Source organism: Triturus cristatus, chromosome 8 (genome assembly GCF_964204655.1).
Source record: "Triturus cristatus chromosome 8, aTriCri1.1, whole genome shotgun sequence".
NCBI classification, from domain to species: Eukaryota; Metazoa; Chordata; class Amphibia; order Caudata; family Salamandridae; genus Triturus; species Triturus cristatus.
In genome coordinates this window covers 1,593,870,140-1,593,885,157 of record NC_140591.1, presented here as the reverse complement: position 1 = coordinate 1,593,885,157, position 15,018 = coordinate 1,593,870,140, and the positions used below count along the sequence as shown (strand labels likewise).

The 15,018-nt window shown below is 41.0% G+C and overlaps 1 protein-coding gene across 1 annotated transcript; it reads left to right on the top strand.

The window, feature by feature from the left end:
- The first annotated feature begins 13,092 nt into the window (after positions 1 to 13,092).
- Positions 13,093 to 14,064, top strand: LOC146806270 (olfactory receptor 56A4-like). The gene has a single exon (XM_085620619.1). It carries the CDS (start codon positions 13,093 to 13,095, stop codon positions 14,062 to 14,064), a length of 972 nt encoding a protein of 323 aa, XP_085476745.1.
- Positions 14,065 to 15,018: the final 954 nt, after the last annotated feature.

The following is a 15,018-nucleotide window of genomic DNA, read 5'->3' as shown; positions in this document are numbered from 1 at the left end:
CATACGAACTCGTTAGCATATGACCTTGTTAGCATATGCCCTTGTGAGCATATGACCTTGTTAGCATATGACTTTGCTAGCATATGACCTTGTTAGCATATGCCCTTGTTAGCATATAACTTTGTTAGCATATGACCTTGTTAGCATATGACCTTGTTAGCATATGACTTTGTTACCAAATGACCTCGTTCGCATATGACCCTGTGAGGATAATGTTTCAAAAGGAAGCGGAACATGACATGTAAATTCCAATAGGACTCTAGACAAGGTCAGAATATGTCCATATCTGCAGCAGATTAACTAAACGTTAAAGCTTGAACCGAGTAGGAAAATGCCAATCCCAGAGCAGTATTCCTCTAAATGTCACCGAGTGAGACCCAACGCTTGTTGTTCCAGCACCGCGTGGAGCTAAATCTTTTATTTTTATCTGTTTCATCTTTGCTGTTTACCAGGGACCGAAGACAAGCAGAGGGTGGTTTGAAATGCACCTCTGTAGCATCAGGACTTTTAGAGATAAAAACTATCTTTAAATTATCTGCGTCAAATGCAAAAAAGGATTTTGACCAAAAGCAAAGTCCTTTATAACTGTCCAAAGCTGTATTCAATCAAATAAAACTGATAACTTTAATCCTATGTTATGCGGCTCGTTATCTTTCTGGCACGAGGCATAATTTACTGCTAACATATTCTAAAGCCCCATTGGCTGATACCCCTGAAAATCAGAAGGCACTGAAAGAAACCTGTCTTCCGCCGGACTTTTATTTAACTCTTCGAGAGGTGCAACCAAAACAGAGCTTCGATTCAATGTTAACAGATTCAGTGCGCTAAATCATTATCTTTCCAGGAAATGAGTGGCAAACAAATAACAGTCTGTGCTCTATTTGTCTACAGACCGTGATTTCAAAGTCTTTAACAATAATTTTAGCTGGAGCAAAACCAACAAGATTTTTTAAGTCTGGCTCGACAGTGCAGAGGTTTGTTAGCCCTGTTGTTACCAATTCTTCAATATATATATATATATATATAGAGAGAGCAGGCCTGGGCGTAGTTCATGGAGTTTTGCTACGTAAAAATCCGCGAAGTTACAAAAAAACTCAGCGAAGTTACACGAGTGGCTGAGTGCAGTGCGAATTACAGTTTGTGCTGGTTTTCCTGCTGCTCGGGTCGAAATTCCACCCGAGCAGCAGCTCACGCTCGCGAACTTACCATTACAAGCAGGGAATAAACTTTGCAGCACTACACGAAGCGGAGTTTTCTGCACTCAGCGAGCTCCGCGGAGCGCGGAGTGAAGAAAACTCTGCAAACTCCGCGAGCGGAGTGGAGTTCACCGGCCAGGCCTAATATAGAGGGGCTTTGGCGCCACTCTGAGAACCTTAGTCTCTCATCCCCTTCCATTAGTTGTTCGGTGTCTGATGCTGCCTCCTGTGGGGTCAGGTGTCTAGGTAAATGCGGGGAAATTATACACATCTAAAGTACTCTAAACCTTCACACATTAACCCCTTCGACGCTTGTGACGGAGCGGTTCCGTCACGTGCGTCGGTTGCGCTGTGCGCATGACGGAACCGCTCCGTCATGGCCCCGCCCGCGCACGGAATCTTCAGCGTGGCGCGGAAATCCGCGCCGCGCTGAACGGGTTAAAGTATTTCATTCGTAGTGACATTGACAACAGAAAACATTCATATTTGTTTTTTTCTGATGTAGACTTTAAAAATGTGCTTGTTAATATTGCAAGGGCAGTTCGGGCAACTCCGTGCAGTCATTTGCAGGGTTTTTATTTACTGCATGTATCTTGCAAACAAACCAGGACTTGAGTTTTGGGTCTTCAAACAATCTTCAGAGAAATATTAGTATTTTCTTTGGCTGTATCATTAGCCAGTTCATAATTGTGCCCCACTCCACAGTCAGTGGCACTTCAAAGATGCCTCTGTCTGCCACAGAGAGACGTCAGCATGTAGCGGTTTCGCTGAGCACCACTTGTGGTGCCCTCAGTTTGCTGTCGCTGGCCTTCTGTGTTGTTTATGACGCTCCAAAGAGTGACTAATACTGAAGAGACTCAATCACATGACACCTGAGGAAAGTGGGAAACGATTCCTCTGAGTGGTGCGGGAGCAAAGAGACATTTCTCAGGGATTCACTGTAAATCTTATGTGTATTGAAGACAGCCAGGCACATTACAGTGCTTATAAAGTGTTTATAATGGGACACAATGTAGGCTTCGTCCTATTTAGACCTTGGATGCTATATTACACAATGGTCTAAACGGTGATGCCGAAATCATTTAAATCCTGTATTTGTCAATTTTAAAGTTTTGCATATTCCTTCGTAGGATATCAGTGTATATTACATCGGATTTCTGACTGTTTCTTGAGATGGCAGATCTGCATTTGTTCAGAACTCTTTCCTTGACTTAAATTAACACTTAGGTTTGGCTCACGAAGATGAAAAGCAAATCATGGAAGATGAAATATGAATGGCATGCATATTGAATGCCTGTCTCCACCATCTCCTGAAGCAGGGGGACAATCAGCAGCCCCTCAAAAGAGGAGCAAAATTATTGTAAGGGTGCCTCTCCATAAGCTTTAAAGTAGAATTCCAATTTGCAGCCAAGTTGGCCTGACAAAGAACCCTGAAAACTCGATTTATTTAGAACAGGTATCATTTGAAGGGTGCACAAAGGAGGGGTGACAGAGTAAAACGTATGAGCTCACAGAATGAACGGTTACGAGAAATTCTATATTTACTGGTAAAATGTCCAAGTTATTGAATTTTTTTGCCTTTATATTTAGGCCTCTGCTGTGGAACAGGCTACAGTAGCTGCATTCTAAATGCACACACAACTGTCCACAAGAAACTGTTGTACTTTTGATGAGCATATTAAAAGCTGTCTTCAAACCCTTAGGTAGCTATCTCTTTAGATATTATACTTTGAAGCTAAATGTATCCTTCCAATAGTCGTGAATTATTTCTGTGTCTTAATTGGCACATAGGCCAATGTAAGCTGCAGACAAATTAATGTTTAAAATGTCTTACCATAGCAATTAATAACAAATGTTCTAGTTTTGATGGGACTGAGGTTTTTTTTTTTTGCAGATTACATATAGTTTGGGCTGAAAAACAGACATGAAAATCTGACTTTGATATTCTCTTGTTTTAAAAAATTGATGTGAGAAATTTAAATCCAACAATTATCCCCATACAAAAGACAATTCCTGTGCATAATCAACTCTACTGTTTGCAGTAGAAACCCAACTAATTCCAATTAATTGATGGTAAAGGACATAATGGAACTAGGAGCTCTACTATCCTCTTCCAAGGCATCTAAAGATATTGGGTTAGGACATCAGGAGGAATTTTCAGGCAGTATCTTTTTCCTTCCGCAACACCAATTTTCAGTGGTACTCCTTAGGAATGCTTGATGTTGTGTGTAGTAGGCCTGCTTCATTTAGTTTTAGAGGAAAACAGCTGTTTTTAAGAATGCTTCAGTTGATGAGTAATCTCTTGTGCAGTGAGAAAACACCCTGGAAGCTGAGGACGGGGGTCGTGCGACTCCTGAATAAGCTAGTGAGTTGTGGGACATTTCCATTGCACTAAAGGGCTGTAATCCTGCAGTGAACCAAAACCAGTTGTTCAGAATTCATTAGTTCCCTAGGACACTGTTTCCCTTCTGCTGTTCCTAAGTGACCAGTGTCACAATAGACCTATTTTGATCATTTCAGGCAGTTAGGTTTAGGGCAAACAGCTTTTATCCGGTTGTTTCAATGTATATCCTCCATCTTCGAAGTTGGATGTCTGGGGACCATTGAATCCAGAGTTTAAAGCTTCTAAGCATCATGATTGGGTACACATTACTGGTTTCACTCGCTTGAGCGACTTGAGATCCGGAACATTTGCTAAACTGAAACCGGAGCATGGGACCATGAGAAACCTACAACCGGTAGTCACCACATGTACTAGCAGGTCAGCCTACCTTTGGTTTCTTGTCCTACTTGTACTTTATTAACAACAATATATTTCCATTTTAAATTTAAATGTTGATTTATGGAGCACAAACATGGTTCAAGTGATTCGCATAGATAGCGTAAAGATATGCATATTCTAGCATGCATTGTAAGCAGAAATAAATAAGAGACATTTTTTCATAGCAGAGGAATGCAATAATACATGAGGGTCAGATTTCATCTTGTAGCAACACTGAAAGAAAAGGTAGAGTGGTAAAGGAGAAAAAAGGGTATTGTTATAAATAATACTTACTACATTAGATATATATTAGTATGCTTTGGCATTTCAATGGAGTAAGAGCTGGTAGCCATACTGAGGTCTGTTGGGAAGGGATATTGAAGAGATTCTGTGAGCTTTATTCATGATGTTTAATTGTCATACTTTTTGCATGTACAGCAGATTGAATTTAGGATATAATCAAATGTTGGTCAACTGACATGGTTAGTAAATGGCAGCCTAAGCCCTGGAGCATCAGCAAGGCTTTTAGGAAGAATAACCAAGTTGTGTCAGAAGAAAAGGTTTTGAAACATTGAGTAATCTGCCTTTTGCGTCACTACTATTACCCCAAAGAGTAACTTTACCAGAGTGAAGGCAGCAAATGTGAAAAAGTAACAACATATCTGCACACTGGCCGAAAGGGCACCTAAATAAAGAATGACGCTGCCATAGCAACTGGGCCATGAAACTGAAGAAAAGTAGATGTACAGAAAGAATAGTAATACATCTGAGAACAAGTGATATTTGATTCAGTCATAAAGTCTCAGGACATTTCTAGATTAGAGTTGGAATTGTATAAATCATAAATAAAATAAACTAGGCACCGCAGGCAGGAACTGCAGCGAAACAGATGAAGAGTAGAAAAAAGTTTTACTTCTGTTGTTCCTTAGTGAACTAGGTCACAATAGACCTTTTATGATACTTTCAGGTAATCTGGAAGTGTGTAAGTGAATACACGTAGACCAGGCACTTTCAATGAAACGACTGTTCAACAGGTAGCCTGCTTCATAATTCTCTAAAAAGACTAACACATAAAAAGTGTGAAGTCCCACTGGGCAATGACTTTCAATTAGAACATTTATCACACAGAATTTCTAAAGGGGATGACCAACTGATTTGTTTGTGTTTTTACTAAACGCTGAGCAATTGTGCTCTACCATGCTCCTTTATGTGTTTTTGCCATAGGGCAGCGCAGCAAGTCGCCCAAGTGAAAGGGCAGGAATGCACCGTATCCCTTTCTCCCTGTGCTGGAACCGTTTTGGCAGCCTAGCACCAACGTAGACACCCTTGCACCATGGTGTAAGGGTATCTCCGTTACATGCACAACTGTTTTTGTGCAGTAAGCGGTACCTTTCTGCACAAAAATAATCCTCAGATGTGTTTTCCTCTTTCCATGTGTGCTGCACACATGGAAAGATGAAAAAACAAGGAGAAATACAAATATTTCTCCTCGTTACGCCGCACCTCCGAATGCATGCGGATTTGACGCTTCCCCAGCGTCACAGCACTTCTGGGGCTGCGTCAAATTCCATGGGTGTTGCATGGGAAAACCCACTAAAACACCCATGGAACGTCTCCGGAGCACAGAGTAAGGTGACACACTGATTTGTGCTGCGTTGCGTTATTCTTGATTTACGAGGCCACTCAAACCCACACAGGCTGGCTCTGCGTGGCTTCATAAATCTTTATGAGCACCGGCTTCACGCATTTACCACTTCACGTAGTGCAAACATAATGCAGGGCTCTCATAAATAAGCCACAAGGTCTCCAGCAAAGAGAAAGCTTTTGGGTCCTGAAATTACACATCCTTGGCACAGGAGATGGGAGAGGTTGTGTAAGAGGGTGTTGGGTGGGCTGAGCAGAGATGTTGAGTTAGGCACAGGAATGCACTGGCCCTCAGTGGACTGACTTCCTGTGTTGGAGTGCAAAAGTGTAATGGGCTTAGAACTGGGCTCTATCAGTGGCAACAAATTGGGGCAGTTCTGTGGGTTGTCATCAGAGGATCCTCTTTTTCAAAAGCTGTGACAGGGCATTAGCTGCCAGATGCATTCTGGCAGCATGAAAGATTTCATGACACAACAGGCAATCTTGTCCTTTAAAGTAATTTCAAAATACATATGAAATGCACTTAAAAGCAAATCCCTTTTGGACTGGATGAATACAAGGTTTTGTTATTGAATTTTTTTTTAGTGTTCAATCTATCCGCAATCATAACCTTCTGGTGGCCATCAGAGATGGACCCTCTCCTCTGCCCCTCCTTGGTGGTAGAAACTTTGGGGCCAAAATTGATTGTGAGCTCACCTTTGAGCCTCAGATTAAAGCATCGTCTGGTTCTTGTTTTCTGATCCTGAGATCCCTGAGACGTAGTCTGCACCTTATACCCTTGAAACACCAAAAAACAATTGTGCATGCTGTGATCACCTCCAAACTGGATTACTCTAACAGTTCGTACCTTGGGCTGCCTTTTTTTCAGCATCTCCAAATTATTCAATACGCTGCTGCCCATTTGATCCTTGAAAACTCTCCCTGGGTATCAATATCAAGTAATGTGCGCCAGCTTCATTGGCTATCAATCAGCAGAAGGATCAGGTCAACCCCCTTACCCATGCCTTTAGAATCCTTACCCTAAAGGGACCTCTTTATCTTAGGCACTGGTTTAATTTGTTCTTTCAGGTCCGCTCATTGCGTTCCAACAGCCTCAAACTGTTTCAAATTCCCCGCATATATAAGGCCAGAAGAGGAGGCTGTTCCTTCGCCCACTTGACAGCCAGATGTTGGAATGCACTGCCTCTGGCTTCGAGAAGTTGTCCTTCTAAGGGGCATATCAGCAAGCTGGCGATAAAAAATTAACGCCGCTTTAGCGTCCGTTTTCGGACGAAAAGCGGCAATAATTTTATTGCTTAATCAGCAAGGTCACGCTAACGCGTGATTCCTTGCTTTAGATTCCTTTCCCATAACTCCCACCTTTGCATCTCTAATGAGATGCAAAGTGGGCATTCCGTCACAAAATAACTGGAGAAATGTCGCTAACCGACATTTCTCCAATTATCAAGGGAATCGCTAACAGGCATAGCGATAAGAAAAGTAGCGCTAACCACAGTTAACGCTACTTTCCTTACGCCTGCTTTCACCCTGACTTAGCCATTATATCCAATATAAGGTGGATATAATGGCTAAGTATGCCCTGCCTTATCAGCAAGCTAATGCCAAAATGTGTGAGATTATCGCTGGATTTCCAGCGATAATCTCACTTTTGGCTGTTAGCGCGAGGAATTTTATCGCTTTTGAGACAAGCGTTGTGGATAGCACGCTCAGCGATAAAATTCCACGTTAGCCGGCGGTAATTATCCTAGCGCTAAGTGCGCTTAGCGATAATTATCGCCGGCCCTTGCTGATATGCCCCCGGTGAGGTAGCCGTTGCGATTTAGAAATGTATTGCACTGTATTGCATTGCACTGTATCATTTCCAGCACACAACAATTAAACACAACAACAATTACTAAATGGATACTTGCGTGCATCCATTGTGACTTAATTTCATTAATTCATTTGGTCAACGCCATTTCAGTTCCATTCTAGGTTTGGGCATGCGGAAGGATGTGCAGTCTTGGCTGGTCCAAACCTGACGGACACTACAGCAAGTCAGGCAGGTGAGAGTTAATAAGAAAGAGACTGGGAGAGAGCAGGATGTCGACTGTTGTATATTCACTGAACTGGTTACAGGTTTGCTTGTGCTATCTCCATTTCTTAGCGGTGGATGCATTAGGGGAGGGGCCCTGGTTGACGCTTTGAGGCTGTGGGCAGTGAGGCACTTTCATATCTATCCATTCCATCGATCAGTGCTGCCTGAGCAGGGAGTCATTTAGATGAATTGAGGGAGGTGTAGTCAGCTAAGGTATGCAGGGGAAGCAGACAAATAAAGTGGATGAAGAACAGGGGAGGTGGGAGGTGGGGGGGAGATTCATATATGCAAGGAAGCTCTTAGCCCAGCTCCTTGCACACAGAGATATTGGCCCAGTAGAGCGCGCTACAGGCTTGAGTGTCGGGAGGTCATGGCACTTACTCATTGGGCACATCGGCAACATGTTGCTGATGCATTGATGCAGGTGCAAAAATTGCTTACAATTCACTCCTGTGCACTAAAAGATTGAGAATGTTGGTGGCACAAAAATGTCTAAGGCAGTTACATTAAGCTCCCTACATGGCTTTGTGGCAGAACCCATTCAATTGCGGCCCTCTTCTTCGCCTTGACGACACGCTAAAGATGGCGGCCTTGTGTGCTCCCATTCTACTGTTATTGACTCCATTTCAGTCTGCGGGTGTCTGTACTGTTGAGATACCACTATGTACAACATTCCCAGAAGTGCAGGTCGAAAGTGTAGTGTGTACTGAATGTTTTGTGCAAGCTTAGGTGAAGACACTTAACAGGTGTTTGGGCAAACTTAGACCCATGTGCTCCCCTCTTCAAAAACATATACCAATTTGCCCAACCGGTATAATATTTTAAACTTTTAAATAAACAAACTTGCGAGGGGCACTATAGATCTCACTATGAATTATGAAAGAAAATTGTTCGTAAAAACATTCTTTTAAAATTATTTATTTTTGTGGATACAATTGTACAGGCCGAATGGCAAATAGGATCATGTGTGATATTGAGGTGTTAATGTTAAGTTTGGCTCATGGTCAATACATTTCTTTTGTTTATTGTGTAGTGAAGGATTTGCATATACTAGATGACCCTCATGAAGCGATATATGTCGCAAAACACATGTTGGCCTTTTTTGTGATAAGAAGTACAGACATTCTCTTACATCACTCCTAAAGCATGGAATGCCCCCCCTTCACATCAGAGACTCCTCCTCTCTTCTTGAATTCTGGAAGAAGCTGAAGACCTGGCTTTTAGTTGACCAGAGGACGGGCTAGGCACACCCACAGGATATCCTTGTAGGTGAAAGTATGCTCTACACATACAAGTAGCATAATATAACATTCAATGACATAGCATGACATGACATAACATAACATCACATCACATGACAGCTTAACATATATATATAATTATAATATATAATTGAGTGACAATGTGTAAAGTATTTTTGCAGCACACAAACAGTAATAACGTGAAAACACAACAAAAGAAAAATCACAAATCGATTTAGAAAAACCAAGTACATTTGAAAAAATTATTTGACACAAAATCAACAAAAAAATCAGTAGAAGCGGAGTTATGAACTTTTACATTTTTCTGTCAAAACTGGCACCTAAAAGATCAAAGCGCAAACCGCAGATACTAGTTTCACAACAGTGGGTCAAAGGTCAAAAATATGGTCAGATACAAAAAGTGGACTGGACCCAGTCAGCACTTACTTTCAGACTAAAAAGTAACTTGAAGAAAAAGTCTCTGAGAAGGTAGAAGTTCAGTGGAGCAAGGCTGCAGGTGGTGTCAGAGAAGGAGGCATAGTTGTCGGGAAGCCTCTGGACAAAGTCGCCATGAAGATTTCTATGTGCAGATTTATTTTTATTTTTGGGAGTCGAACAGCTCCAGCTGGATGTGGTGGGAGTCTGTAGCCTATGAGAGTTTCACGAGGCTGGATACCTCTTGAGGAAGGATTGCAAAAGAGGATTTGCTTCTGCAGAGAAGAATGTAGCAGGAGCTGCGCAGAAGTCAAGCCAAACAGCAATGCACTTTGGGCCAATAAACGTGCACGTAGGTCCCGGTCTCCTCTCGTTTCTCAAAGCAGTTTTTAGCCAAAAACATTTGAAGTCCCAAGTTGTGCCTGTTGGTCATTTGGTCACCTTTATCACCACCACCAAGGCTCCAGGACTAGAGGGGCACCACTCAGGAAGTTAGGACTCACTCAGGCTGGGTCCAGGGGTGGGTTCAATATGGTTTCATCTTTTTATGTCCCTGAGGTTTTGATCTGGATAACAGCCAATGGGCCCTTGATGTCATTTTGGTAATCCTGGTTTCAAGTAGTGGAACACAGCTCAGGCTGCAGGGCAGGCATCCAAGGGTTCAAAACAGGCTTCAGACAGCAAAGCAATCCTTCCAGGTGAAACAAAGCAGTCTTGTAGAGTACACAGCAGGCCAAAGGGGTAAGTAATCCTCTGAGAGTCCTTCTGCAGGTGGAGAAAGTAAACTGAACAGTGGGTTTAAGGGTCCTATTTTTATACATTGTACCTTCTTTGAAGTAGGAGAAGTTTCTAGATAATTCCATTTGAAGTTTCCTCAATCCCCTGCTTTGGCTGTCGCATGAACAATGTAGGTGAGACAATTCCTTTATGTGGTGACAGGGTACATCCTATTCAGGCACAAGTGTGGCTGTGCCCAGCTCCACTCTCTCATCTTGCCAGTGATGGCATATCCAAACAAACATAATCCCTCTATTTTGGGGCTCTAATGGATGAATAAACAATGTCTAACTGTCCACTACACCCAGTCACATGTTCTACGAATAAGCTGTAGGCACCAAATAGTTAGGACAGTAAATTGCCAAATTTCCAAAGATGGCATTTTCAAACTGGTAACTAAAAATCTGACTTTATCAGGAAAGAGGGTTTTAAATTACAATTTCTCAGACACCAAACACAAAATGTTTAACTGTTCCCAATAAAAAGAGAATACTTATTAACTATAATAAGGCAATCCAATGATATCCAATGGGAGAAGTAGGCCTCCCAAAAAAGAAAAACAAATGTAGGCTTATTTCACTACCAAGGCATGTAAAACTTAAAAGCACATGCCCAACCTTTTAATTGCAATGCATCCTGCCCTTTGGGCTACGCAGGGCCGAACGTAGTGGTCACTTAAATGCAACAAAAGGGGAGTTTAGGCTTGCAAAGGGTCTTATATTACCAAGTGACCTATACATTTATTAAATATGTCAATCAGGTATAAGTCAATTTTACCATGCCTAAAAGATAGAGTATAAGCACTTTAGTACTGGTTATTAGTCGTAAAGTGCAGAGAGTCCTAACTCTAACAAAAACAAATTCAGCAGAAATATATGAGGGGTGAGGGCAAAAAGATTTGGGGGTGACCAAGTAGAGAGGGCAGAGTCCAAGAATGAAACATATCATAACATAATATAACTGTCATATGCTATAAGCAAACAAGGAAGAACATAGCTTTTGAGGATTGTACAAAAGCCGACTACATTTCTGGAAAATCATCCTAAATGTTGAAAATGTCCTGAAAGTACAGTTACGAGAAGCTAGACAGGGTTTAGGTTCCCTGGACACAGCACAGGCATTGGAAGCTCCAGTGGACTGCTTAGCAGACCCTCTTCAGCAATCCTTAATGGGTACACCACAGGGTTCACCCGCTACTGCCTCCCCCCAGTTGCGTTAATAGAGCTACCTAAGTACAAGTAACCTCAACCTGCATTATGGAGAATATTTGTTAACTATATCTCCTTGTTGACATTGGTAAAGGACATATTACTGTCTTCAATTGTTTCACAGAAGATGGAAATAATGTCAGCAATGGCCTATGGGAAGAGGGAAGAGCAGGTAATTTTGGAATTTGATAGTTTAGTCTCCGTAGATTACTGAGTATATTCCTTGTATATCCTTCAAACTGTAGTGTGGCAATTGATTGCTAATGTAAAAATCGCACTAATATCTGTTTAAACCAAATGTTGAAAATATCCTGTTGTATATAATAACTGTGTGAGAAAAGAAAGGATGTCATGTAGATGCTGAAAGGTAGCCCATCATCAATTGGGTCGGTGGAGTCTCTGTGCTTTGGCTCATGGCAGACAACCATACATTCTATTTGAGATCCACCTTTACTTGATTTTAATATCTGTGCCTGAAGGTCATCTACCTGTGAGGCAGCTAAACATATGTAATCAGCTGAAGTGTCCTACTTAGAATTGTTTTCCTCTGTCTCAGTTTGATACATGGCAGTCCCAAGCAGGAAGAAGTCTGTGATATAAAAGCTACACTAAATAGGCTGGTGAATCTGCCACTAAGACCCAGCAGCTCAACAGGGTCAAGGTTTCCAGTGCCAGAGTCAGGATAGGATTGCGACAGAAATATGGATGTAGCGCAAGATATTTTCAAGCACTTTGACTTAAATGTTCCCAGAGTAAGCATCAGCTAGCCAGTTAATTCTCAATCACTTTCAAATTCCTCACGGAAACAAATTTTAAGCAGATCTTGTAACAAGCAGAAAAAGAATTGAAAACAGGACACTGGGCACTAGGGATTCCCAAAAGGCTCGAAATCTGAACCAACATGCCATAGTCAATGACTTCTCGGTTAGTGAGATCATTTCTAGGGTAACATAGGTAGAAAGAACAGTATTTTAGGTAAAACTGCACAGATCCCACAATTTCCTCTTACATTCCCCCAGGATGCACACCTCCATCCTCAAGGAACTATAGTCTTTAACTGTACGCCACGTGGCTGCATTTTCCACTCAATGTAGGGTGTTGGAAGGCAGACCAAGTAGTTTCCAGTAATAATTAACAACAAAGGGAACTACAATATATATGTCCTTTCTAGTAAATCTCCTCCTCTTCAGTGAGGTGGCAACATTATGGAGATTTAAGCTGTAGTATGGTGAGTTAAAGTAATGCAAAGGGTAGATCCTACAGCAATGGGCTGTATCCATGTGCTTGCTGGGGTCACTTTGAATTATTCGAGTTAGGAGTGTGTGGGTAAGTTAAAGTCTGTTTCCTTATTCTTTTCCATTATGGCTTTTCCATAGCAGACGTAGAGATCCTTACCTCAGCTGAGTAGATCTCCACCTGTAGGAGTAGATATGAAATCCTATTCTAAAGAAAGTACTTGTAGTCATTATGGTCAAAATTTCTGTTGGAAAGTCTCCGCCCCCTTTTCTAAGAAGGTGGAAACTCATAACTTACACTACTGGGTCAAGATTTCTAAACATAGCTGGTTGATACTATCCAGGTGAATATCTGTGCCATGACATAGGTAGAAATCTACATGTACTTAGATCTCTACAGATAGATCTTTCTCTCTGAATCAGACCCTTGTTTATGCACTTGTTTTAGTATTCCCATATTGATAATTATTTTCATCAGATTTACTAATAACGTTTCATTGTTTTGTTTTAGGTAATTAATGAAACAGATGTTGAGGATGGCCGTCACATACAATAGATCCAACGCTGTCTCTGAATTTGTGCTGATCTGCTTCCCAGGGATTGAGAGCTGGCAGCACTGGCTATCCATACCTATTGCTATTCTCTTCCTTGTAGTTCTCACTGCCAACATTATTCTAATACTAACAATCTGTTCATCCCCACGCCTTCATCAACCCATGTATTATCTCCTCAGCGTACTCGCCACAGTGGATTTACTAATGAACTTCACGGTTGCACCAAAAGCCTTGGTAATCCTCTGGTTTAATGAGAATACAATCAGTCCCTTGGCCTGCTTTAGTCAGATATTCATATCGTATTTCTGCCGTGGAATGGAATCATCTATTTTTATGTGCCTAGCCTATGATCGTTATGTTGCAATATGTATCCCGCTGCGCCATTCTGTTATCATTACCAGTAGGAGAGTTACACAGGCAGTCACAGTGGTGATAATAAGTAACTTTGCTATTTTCCTTCCATATCCACTACTGGCTGCTAGGCTGCACTATTGTGCAGGGAATGTCATACCACATTGCCTATGTGAGAACCTACCTCTTGCAATGCTTGCCTGTGACAGCAGCACAGCAAATAACATTTATTCTTCAGTCATTACAAGTATTATTGTGATATGTCTTTCTCTATCCTTGGCCTTCTCTTATGGCATGATTCTCCGAGCTGTAATAAGGCTGGGCACCTCAAGAGCCTTTCGCAAGGCCTTTAGCACCTGCAGCACTCATCTCATTTTGGTGTGCTATCTTTATTGCACTATAATATTGATTCATGCTTCGAACAGGGTGGAAAGATTTATACCACGTTATGTGCATGTTCTGCTGAGGTTCTCTGAACATCTTGTCCATCCAGCTCTGAATCCTTTAGTGTATGGTATTAGAGCCATGGAAATTCGCAAGGAAAGTCTTAAGTTATTTAAAAGGATACACCACCTTTGCACATAATTTCTTTATTAAAAACAAATTCTCATATAATAACATAATGGTTGTAATATAAACTAAATGAAACCATGAAACCCTATAATAGGGACCATGTAAAAAGGTCAGCTGCTGAGGTGTTTAATAAAACAAAAATAACTACCACTTTGCTCAGAAAACGTGTGTGGCACATAGGTACATAACACTCTACCCGTGGTCCTCAAGGGCGCCATATATTTGTAGGCACATGAATAAGGATGACCTGTATTCATGAATCACTAAGCTTACTTTAAACCATTCATGTTGAGAGCGTTGGAGCTGCACTGCTATGAGGAGTTTCTCCTAAATAGCTTTATTTAAATAATTTATATTTTATTGCAAATTCATAAGGCAATCATAATACAGAATGACAATGATAAATTTAGATGCATGCTAAAAGTGTTGCGAAAATGAAAAAATATAGACTTAGGAGAATATTTGTTTTGCTTTATATAAAAAAGAGAAACAGAAAAAAGAATGAAGAAGAAAAAAGAGAGAAAAGTAGAGATGAGAGAGGCGGTAAAGGAAAGAAAAATAAAGTGCATTAAGTATGTGAAGAAGAAAAGCAGTAACGGGTAACCAGTATAAATCAAAAATAATCTCTTGATGTAAAGTATAATGAGATACAGTATGTATTCTATTTTCATCACATACAAAATTCCACTATGTAAGCAAGAACAAATTAAAAAGGTATCTCCAACAGGAAAGTATATCTTTAAAAGCAAAAAGCTATACAAAAAAGTCTATCATGAAAGGTCTAGCAGACAAATAATAAAGGTGATAAAGAACTTAGTAAAACAATCTGTAGCGTAAGTGGAATGCTACATTGAAAAATCTTTAAACATTTAGACCATGCCGGAGTCGAAAAGCCTCTGACATGGCAACAGTTGTGTAACATATGAACTAAAGGACCATTATATTTAGAATATGACCAGTATAAAG